Below are 10517 nucleotides of genomic sequence, written 5' to 3' on the forward strand. Positions count from 1 at the left end.
TTGCGAAACCTTTTCGAAATGTTTCAAAACTGATTTCTACACTTTTTCTGATGTGTATTCGAATACAAGAAGGATGTATTTGAATACAGATGTCCTGATTTGGCTACTGACTTCAGAAACAACATTGTATTCGACTACAAGAATGTTGTATTCGAATACAGTGGTGCTGTTTTTGCTGCTGACATCCTGTCTCGTATTCGACTACATCCTGTCTCGTAGTCGACTACATATGTGCTGTTTTTGCTACTGACTTATGAAATAACGCTGTATTTGAATACAAGGATGATATATTCGAATACGACATTGCAGTTTTATTAAAAACTTCATTTTTCAACTTTGATTATGCATGTTTGGCATATGAAAACCCTTTCAAGGAGTATTCTAAGATGAAAGGTTATTTTGTGTATTTAACATTTAAATGCTAAGTGATATTTGTTAATTTTGGTTGGTGACCTTTACAATTAGTGTGGAAATATGGGTTTTGCCCTCAGATGAGAATCAGGATCGTCCTACCGAGTAGTACCCTAGAGATGTACACGTAGTTAGACATATCTGACCGGTGCTGTGTCAGAAGGATCTTGCAGGGCGAGTGGAGATCACCCGGATTGTATAGTTTTTTGAAGCATGATCAGATTAGATGGTTGTATAGGGGATATATGTCTTTCTTTCGTGGATGTATTTATTTTAATTTGGAAGACTATACCTATACCACATATTGTCAGCTAGATTTTTATTTTGATGGATCCATCTACCACTTTTTGATGTGACGTGGGGGAGTTAAAATTCTTGGGGCAGTACTTTTGTACAGGTGTCTGCCGAGAATATCCCAGGGGTATGAGCTATGTCTGATAGGCCTCATAGCCCCAGTGTATTTTGATGTTTAAATACTTTGGATTTTTATTTCGAAAACTATTCCGCTGCTTGTAAATATTTGTTGACTTTTGTCGTTACGTTAAGACTTAAATATTTATCCAAAAAGTATTTCTTTCGTTATTTCTTTGATATTCATGAATTTGAATTTGTTTAAAAAAAAATACACTCGCGCTATTAAAAATCGGGGTGTTACATTAACCAATGTTATTAATTCAACAAACCAATGTTATTAATTCAACAAGTACAATAGTGTTAATGGATTAACATTTTTGACTTCAACCGATTGATGGTAATTCATTTTAATTCTTAGCCAATGTACTTTATCCAATAAGTGCAATAGTCTAAATGAATTAATATTTTGATCTTTTTATTTATCATTTGGAAAATTCTAACACATTATGGTTCTTAGGAAATAAAGTTCATCCAATAATTCTAGTAGTCTCATTTGATTTAGATTTTGATCAATTTTGTCATCACTATGCTAATTCTAATCCATTTTGATTATTAGACAATGTAGTTCATTTCATAAGTACATTAGTTTCAATGAATTGAGATTTTTTTTCTTCATCTTTTATCTTCATTCGGCTAATTCTAATTTGTTTTTATTCTTAGACAATGTAGTTCGTTCAATTCATGCAATAGTCTCAATGAATTAAGATTTTGTTCATTATACATAATGATTGTCTATATGATTCAATGACCATTCTTACATTAAAAAATGCATAAGCCAATTTAGTCATTAAAAAATATGTCTAACAAATAGTTGTACCATAGCTTGATTTCTCAATAGAATGCAAAAATAACTACGAGACTTGAGCTATCATAAGTACTAACCACAAGCTATGATACTTTGTACTAACCATGTCTGCTTGGTGAAGGTTTAAGAACATGGTAAAAAAGAACCATGTCGCAAAATCAAAAATGGAAAAAAAATTGCACTGAAGTATAACAATGTAGTTCTATTCTCATAAAACAGAGTGCCAACACAAGAATGTGAAATTTGCAATCACCATTATAATAAATAGAACTCACCTTATATCATACATGAATAAAATGAATAAAGTCAAAAGATAATATTGATTAAAAGCCTTTGTAAATATCACTACGTCAAAAATGACATTTTATAGCGCGTCTTTTAAAGCGTTTATTAAATACAAACACTGTTGTAGAATTTTTAAAAAATAATGGAGGATACAACAGCGCTGTAGAAAAAGTGTTGTTGTAGGGTCATATAGCGCTTGCACATAATGCTTACAACCCTTTTACAGCGCTTTTTGTAAAAGCGCTGTAAATTGAAGCTCTCTCCCATAGCTTTTACAACACTATTAGAGTGCTTTAAACACAATCGCGGTAAAATGTAGCGCTCCCACCTTATGTTACATGACTTTTAAGGCGCTTTTTGTGAAAGCGTTGTAAAAGCCTTGCGCTTTCACATAATTAAAGGACCTATTAGAGCGCTTATTACACAAGCGCTGTAAAATCATTCCCTTTAAATAAAAATAATTTACTTTAAATAAATAAAAACAAATTTACGAATCCTCATCTCCTCTACTCTGGGAACCCTCCTCTCCTCTACGTAATGTGCGGTCATCTACTGTTCTTCCTTTATAAAAAATTGGATACGTTGTCTCATGTACTGTATTTATTAACTTGTTGTTGTCACTAAAACTAATAAATTGTTATATAATAAATCATATAAAATCTATTCTTTTTTGAAATTTGTTGATCTGTTCTGTTTTGAAATTAGACTTGGACCTTGGTTTCCATTTTCCAATATTAGATATGTGTACTATATATTGGTATAATGTTATCAGTAGCTTATTAGTTGTGTAAATGCATTTATATAGGTCATATAATATGGACCGGAAATGGATGTCGGTTAATCGATTGTCAAAAAATATGCAAATGGAGTCAATGAGTTTTTTGAGTTTGCAGTGAATATATTTCATTTGAATATATACTTTTTTTTAATTAATTAATTTTTTAATATATTTCATTTTTTAATATTTAAAAAAAAATATGGGGCGTTACCCTAATATTTTTTTTTTGACAGGACATTAGTATAATATTTTGAAATATTCGAAAAACTTAATTATAATTTATAATAGAAAATAAAAAATGAGTAAAAAAAAATTACAATAAGCCTGAACATTGATCTGATAGAGTTGTTTTGATTCTGAAACCTAAATGGGTTACGTTCAAGAGGCACGCGAGAATCACGTCAAGAAGAAAGTCGAAGAAGGTATCATACTAAACCTTCTAAACCCTAAATTAAACTCTAATTTTCTTCATTAAAAAAGATTTCAGTTTTTAGGAAGAAGAAAAAGAAATGGGTTTAATTCAAATGGCATTTAAATTAAGATAAAAAATGTTTAAAAGTGAAATTGATTTCGTGGGCCATCATCAATTTTGCAGCTTTACGAAGCAAAATGAAGCAAAAAGCACTTAAAGAGTGTGATGATTATACAAAGAAATATGCTGAATGTGCTTTGGGGAGAACACTTTCAGTTGTTTGGCAATGTCGTAAACAAGCTAAAGAGTTGAATAATTGTCTTCATCAATTGTAAGTTGTCTTATGAAATACTAGATTTTTTGGATTGATTGGTTCATTTAATTTAGTTATTGGTTTGTTTATGGTGTTGAGTATGACTCATATTGGATGATAAGTGGGCAGACCCTCGAGGATAGACAGTATGGTTTGAGGGTAAACTTTTCATTTGGACTTTATTTATATGTTCCGGTTGAACTTCATGATTATAGGCTGTGTTCTTTTGATTGATTGCTTCGTTTGATTTAACTAATTCTTGCTTTTTGTTTTGTGGAAAATAAAGAAAATTGGGGTTTTGTCCCTTGACATTGTAGATAAGTCAAATGCATCTCTTTACAGTAGTAGTAATGTTATTTCGGACACCGAAATTTGAAAAATTTGTAAATGGTTAAAGAAGCTCACACGTGTTAATGAAGTGTTAAAATTGGTTTATAAAGATGTATTAGACGTGATTAATCTTGATTATCAAGTGTTCAAATCTACATGGAGTGGGACACCTAAAATCGTGGTTAATCGGTATCTTGATATACTCATTATTCATTAACCACTTATTGATCTGCATTAACCATGTATATGAATTGTGTTTACCATTTAAAAAAATATTGTTGAATTCGGGTGGGGTTGAGTGGGTTGGGTTACGGGCCTAAAGCAAAAAGGCTTCATAGGCCTTACCCTTGGCCGGCCTTGAGGTTGTAGGAAAATAATTAGAAGTAGAGGATGATCAAGGAAGATTGTAGCTCAAACTATTAAGAGTTTTGATTGAAATGGTCTATCATAGTACTTGATTTATGATAGGATATGATTGTTTGATTGGTGATCTCTTCTAGTGTGCAAAGACTTCTATTCTAACATTGCTATTGTTGTCAAATGCATATTTTGATGCTAAGGAATGTAATCATTTTCTGTCCTCTGTGTTGTATGGTTATCCTCATCCCTTTATGCCTTGAATCTGCATCTCTTGGTGTTGCTATGAATTTTTAACATAAAATAGTTGAATATTTGAATTCATAAAGCATTTTAGCAGGGTTGGCTATCACTCTTAGTTTATGCTTAGTGACATGTCTTACTGTATTGATTTCCTTTCTTATCAACATCTATGATACTTTCATAAATGCTGAAAATTTAATAAGATACATCATTTCTTTGTCTTGTGCATGCTAGTAAACTTCCTTTTTCCCAAGTAGATTATGTTCACGAGACATTGATGTTTCTGTTCTAGCTGTGAGGTTCTGCTACATTGTAGATCCTGAGAAGGAGAAACTTCTAGTTATGGGCACACACACATGCATGGTAGTTGTTTCTACTGTGAAGATTTGGTTCTTTTGATGATTTAGGAAAATATTCAGTTCTGGCCAATTGGAAGGTGGTAACAATAAAGCGTATTATTCACTTTAATTTTGCTAAACAGTATTTACACTTATGCCGGTTTCATTCAGATATGCCAGATTGGTCTAGTCGTTACAGCTCTTTCACAGCTTAAGAAGATACTTGTGTTGTCAAATTTCATTGAAATGTGAAATAGCAAAAGCATAACTGACTGATTTGGTTGACATTATAAACTGACTCTCTTTTTTCTTTTTCTTTGTTTCATCTTTAGTAATTTTGAAATCATGGAAACAAAAAAGTTGACATATAACAAGCTTGTTGGCCAGATGGTAAAATTGATTGCAATGTAGGCCTTCTTATTGTTTACTGTCGAAGAATCAAGGAAAATCATATTTGATTCTCTTTTATTTTATATTATTTTGTTTATTTTTATTTTATGATTCTATCATTATTACTCAGTATTACTATTATAATTTTTTCCCTATATAAACAGCTTGGGACTGTAGTAATAAAATATGAAAGTATTTTGCCTTTTACTTTCTTCATGGTATCAAGAGCTATTTGTTAGGATTCCACAACCCAGTGGTTTTGGGGATCCAAAACTAAAAGGGTGGAACCTCCCTTTTGGTTAACCGCCATACGCTATAACCAACTGAGCTAAAGGGTCGACCCGACCCGTTTTTATACACAATATTCTATGGAAGACAACCCTTATGGGTAGCGGCGGCGGCAACAACGATGGTTTGGGTGAAAAATTAGAAGTAGTCAGCAGTGCCGACATTATTGGTTAAGGCAGTGGCAGCGGCCCAGGCGGCGGCTGAAATGATTTATCTAACAATGGTTTTTCCAAATTTTTTGGCCATGAAGGAACTTCTAATGCCCTCAAGGTTGAAATCCAGAAAACTCAATGAAAAAAATTATGTTGAGGTTGAAAGCGCTGCCCTAGTCACTAAAAATGAAGATGGGAAGAGAGATGGCAAGAAACCATGGTGCGAACATTGCGAACGTCCATGGCACACATGTGATACATGTTGGAAGCTCCATGGAAAACCTCTAAATTGGAAGAAAAAATGAGGAAATGAAGGTCATGCCCTCCAAGCTTGTACTTCTGATCAAGAGAAGCAGTCTCTTTCAAGCCCATCTCCTTTCACCAAGGAACAATTAGATTAATTGTACAAACGCCTTGAGTCTCAAACTCCTTCTTGCTCTATAGCTCAGAGAGGTAATTTTCCGAATAATGCTCTACTTAGTGTCACTCCCAGCCATACTTGGATTATCGATTCCAGTGCTACTGATCATATGACTGAGGAGTCGAGTTTGTTTTCTTCTTATAGTCCTTGTTCAGGTAACACAAAATTAAAATTGCAGATGGCTCTCTTTCAGCCATTGCAGGGAAATGTTCTGTTATTCTGTCACCTGTGTTAACCTTAAAAGATGTCTTACATGTTCTCAATTTATCATGTAATCTGTTATCCATTACTAAATTAACAAATGATATAAATTGTCAAGCTAACTTCTTTCATTCTCATTGCATCTTTAAGGATTTGAGCACGGGGAAGATGATTGACAATGCTAAGGAGAGTGGAGAACTCTATTATCTTGACAATGGACTCGACTTCAAAGACCAACCAAAAACGAGTACCTGCTTTAAATCTATTTTTGTTTCTTCTAATAATGATGATATTATGTTATGGCATTTACGGTTAGGACATCCTAGTTTTCCGTAATTTGAAACATTTGTTTCCTAAATTATTTTCTAAGAAGGATCCGTCTTTATTTCATTGTGAAACTTGTTAATTTGCTAAACATCGCCATTCTTCTTTTTCTACACAACCATATAAACAATCAAAACCGTTTGCAATTATTCATAGTGATGTTTAGGGTCCTAATAGAATAAACACATTTTTTAATAAAAAATGGTTAATAACTTTTATTGATGATCATATTAGAATTTGTTGGGTTTATCTATTGAAAGAAAAATCGGAAGTTGGACAGGTTGTCAAAAATTTCTTTAAAATGGTGCACACTCAATACCAAACAAATATTCAAGTCTTCAGAAGTGACAATAATAAATAATATTTTAATATACTTTTGTCCGATTTTTTTTCTTGCAAATGGGGTTGTTCATCAAAATTCTTGTGTTAATACACCCCAACAAAATGGAATTGCCGAGAGAAAGAATAGACATCTTCTTAAGGTTGCTAGAGCTTTACTATTTGTAAATAAGGTTCCAAAATATTTGTGGGGTGAAGTTGTTTTAACTGGATCATATTTAATTAATCGAAAGCCATCTAAAGTTTTAGATTTTCATACCCCTCTTGATGTTTTTCGAAATTATTTTTCTTTGACTAGTGTCTTTGCTGATTTGTCACTAAAAGTTTTTGGTTGCACTGCTTTTGTTAAACAACTTGTTAAACTCGAGCCACGAGCAATAAAATGTGTGTTTACTGGTTACTTTCCTACTCAGAAGGGGTATTGGTATTTTGAACTAAAATCAAAAAGATTTTTTGTAACCATGGATGTTACTTTTGTTGAAAATCAACCATTTTTTATTGACATTCATCTTCAGGGGGAAATTTTAATGAAAATTCATCTTTTACTTTTGAAAATATCATTACTTTAAGTGATATAGTGTTGTCACTAAATTCTGAGGCTTATATTGATGCACCAAAAGAAAATGTCCAAGATTCCATATTGGGACTCAATCCACTTATGAATGAGGTTTCAATAGATTCAAGGGAGACAATTTCAAATCAAAATCACAATGATTAAATTCTTGATCTCAATAATAACGAAGGACCACCTGAAATGCCACAACATAATAACTCAGATAAAGAGACACAAAGCATGTTTTACCATTGACCCTACTTTGAAGGGAAATGTCTTTGAAAGAAGAAACCATAAACAAAAAAATGAATGACCCATTCTCCGACCATTCCAAGATTCTGAACAAATATATAATCCAACACATCATCTTGATACAGGTAAGTCTTCTTTTTTCTCTTAAGAGTCATGTCGAGTATCCTGATATAGACCTTCCTATTGTAATTAGAAAGTCTGTTAAATCATGCACTAAATATTCTTTGTCTAATTATTTGTCATACTCAAAATTGTCTTCTTCATTTGCTGCATTTACCTCTAAGTTGTCGGTTGTAGAAATTCCAAAAAATATACATGAGACTCTAAAAATTCCAAAGTGAAAGGAAGCTTTTCTTGAGAAGATGAGAGCTCTTGAGAAGAATCAAACATGGAGACTCGTGACGTTACCTACAAGAAAGAATACCGTTGGCTGTAAATGGGTATTTACTGTGAAATATAATTCTGATAACACAATTGAAAGATACAAGTCACGCTTGGTTGCTAAAGGGTTTACGCAGACATATGACAATGATTACTTAGAGACTTTTGCTCCTATTGCCAAATTAAACACTATAGGAGTTTTCTTGTCTTTGGCAGTGAATTTAGATTGGTCTCTTAACCAAATTGATGTGAAAAATGCTTTCCTGAATGGTGATTTGGAGGAGGAAGTATACATGGATAGTTCACCTGGCTTTGAAGATAAGTTTGGTTCAAATGTGTGCGAACTACAAAAATCCCTTAATGGTCTCAAGCGATCCCCAAGGGTTTGGTTTGAAAAATTCACTCGGTCTGTCAAAAGGCAAGGATATATGCAGGGACAATTGACCATACGGTGTTCATGAAGTTCTCTAATGTTGGTAAAATTGCAATTCTAATTGTATATGTAGATGATATTATTCTCACAAGAGATGACATTGTTGAGATGGAAAGATTGAAGAAAAATTTGACAAAAGAATTTGAGATCAAATATTTTACACGCTTAAATATTTTCTTGGTATGGAAGTTGCTCGCTCAAAGAGGGAATTATTGTTTCTCAAAGGAAATACATCATAGATTTCTTGGAAGAAACTGGGATGAGTGGGTGTAGACCAGCAAATACTCCTATGGAATTAAATGCTAAACTTTGGGAGAAAGGCAGTGTTCCTGTTGAGATTGGAAGATACCAACCAGAGGTTGGTTGGAGAACTTATTTATCTAGCCCCCACTAGACCTGACATCGTTTTCTCTGTGAGTATTGTAAGGCAATTCATGCATTCTCCCTATGAAGAACACTTGGAGGCAGTTTATCGGATCTTAAGGTACTTGAAATCCAATCCTGGAAAGGGTTTGTACTTCAAGAAAACTAATGATAGAGAAGCCTCTATATTTACAGATGTTGATTGGGCAAGATCAGTTACTGATAGAAAATCCACTACTGGATATTGCGCCTATGTTTTGGTAAATTTAGTCACTTGGAGAAGTAAGAAACAAGGGGTTGTTACTCGAAGCAGGGCAGAAGCTGAATTCATAGCAATGGCTCAATGAATCTGTGAACTTTTGTTAATTTGTAAATCTTGGACGAACTGAAAATGAAAGTTCGCTCACCCTTAAAATTGAGATTGACCACCATTTCATAAAAGAAACAATTGTTCTGCGATAGCAAAACAGCAATAAGTATAACTCACAACCCTGTACAACATGATAAAACCAAGCACATTGAGATTGACCGCCATTTCATAAAAGAAAAAATTGATGCTAAAATTAATGTCTGCCATTTGTGACTTCCAAACAGCAAACTGCTGATATCTTGACAAAAAGTTTGGCAAGACCCAATTTTGAGCGACTTATAGTCAAGTTGGGCATGACAGATATCTATGCACCAACTTGAGAGGGAGTGTTGAAGAATCAAGAAAAATCAGATATAATTCTCTTTTATTTTATATTATTCTGTTTATTTTTATTTTGTGATTCTATCATTATTACTTAGTATTACTATTGTAATTTTTTTCCTATATAAACAATTTAGGGTTGTAGTAATAAAATATGAAAGTATTTTGCCTTTTACTTTCTTCATTTACTTTTTGTCAATTCACTGTTGGTTTCGATTGCATTTGTTCCAACATCTAGGCAAAACTTGTAAGTTTCCTTCCTAAATCTCTTATCAAACGGGAGAACCATGAATAAGGGCATATTTGAGCACTTGTGAGACTATTTGGGAGAGTTTATGAAAACAGTTTATGACATAGCCTTAAATTTGTTGAAACAACTTATAACTTATATGAAAATAATTTGACTTTATTTTATCTTTTGTTTTAGAAATAATTTTTGTATAAGCACTTATATGATAAGAATTTATGCTATTAATTAAGTTGTTCATCTAAATAGGGTCTAAATATTTGCATTGTTGTTTGTTGAACATGTTTTTATTTGAATTTGATTTGTCTATTGTCTATATCTGTGCTGGTGATCGTATGGTTAATAACCTATACAACTAGCATTGTATGTTGTAAAACTGTTGAAGAAGCAGTTCATATATCTGGATGGCTATGAATGTGGAATTGATATTTTTTTTTCTATAATTCTTTTACAGCACCAATGATTCTGTCTTGGAGGAAATGAAGAAAGAATACATGTTAAAACAAGATGGAAAGGGCACTGTTACAATCTAAACTTACTTGATTTCAACGACACGATGTGTATGTCAGAAACACAGTTTATAAATATTCACCGATGGATCTGATATTCAACTTTAGGTGTTTGAAATTTAATTTCTTCAACTCTTCATCACTGTGATACTGTATAGATAGCTAATTATATATTATTGCATAAATAGACATTTGTTTAAATGGTTGTGCGAAAACAATTACATTAACGGTGTATGGTTATCAATCTCAAAATCTTTAATACTATTTTGTAAGTTATAAGAATGACA

At 32.6% G+C, this 10517-nt stretch overlaps 1 protein-coding gene and 1 long non-coding RNA gene across 2 annotated transcripts; both read left to right on the forward strand.

Annotated features, from left to right (window-relative positions):
• Positions 1-2979: 2979 nt before the first annotated feature.
• LOC101493715 (uncharacterized) lies at positions 2980-10474 on the forward strand. Its single transcript, XM_004513944.4, has 3 exons — positions 2980-3115; positions 3289-3436; positions 10176-10474. Exons 1-3 carry the CDS (start codon positions 3061-3063, stop codon positions 10252-10254), a joined length of 282 nt encoding a protein of 93 aa, XP_004514001.1. The 5' UTR covers positions 2980-3060; the 3' UTR covers positions 10255-10474.
• On the forward strand, positions 3445-9649 carry LOC140919859 (uncharacterized). Its single transcript, XR_012162404.1, has 2 exons — positions 3445-5969; positions 6289-9649. It is a non-coding gene; the product is annotated as an uncharacterized lncRNA (long non-coding RNA).
• Positions 10475-10517: the final 43 nt, after the last annotated feature.

This window comes from Cicer arietinum, chromosome 3, assembly GCF_000331145.2.
Source record: "Cicer arietinum cultivar CDC Frontier isolate Library 1 chromosome 3, Cicar.CDCFrontier_v2.0, whole genome shotgun sequence".
NCBI classification, from domain to species: domain Eukaryota; kingdom Viridiplantae; phylum Streptophyta; class Magnoliopsida; order Fabales; family Fabaceae; genus Cicer; species Cicer arietinum.

Excerpts from the sequence above, each read along its gene's own strand:
- LOC101493715 (XM_004513944.4), top strand. The coding sequence starts at position 3,061 with ATGGGTTACGTTCAAGAGGCACGCGAGAATCACGTCAAGAAGAAAGTC. Across the intron at positions 3,116-3,288 it reads CAAGAAGAAAGTCGAAGAAG|CTTTACGAAGCAAAATGAAG; the intron begins GTATCATACTAA and ends TCAATTTTGCAG. Across the intron at positions 3,437-10,175 it reads AATAATTGTCTTCATCAATT|CACCAATGATTCTGTCTTGG; the intron begins GTAAGTTGTCTT and ends ATTCTTTTACAG.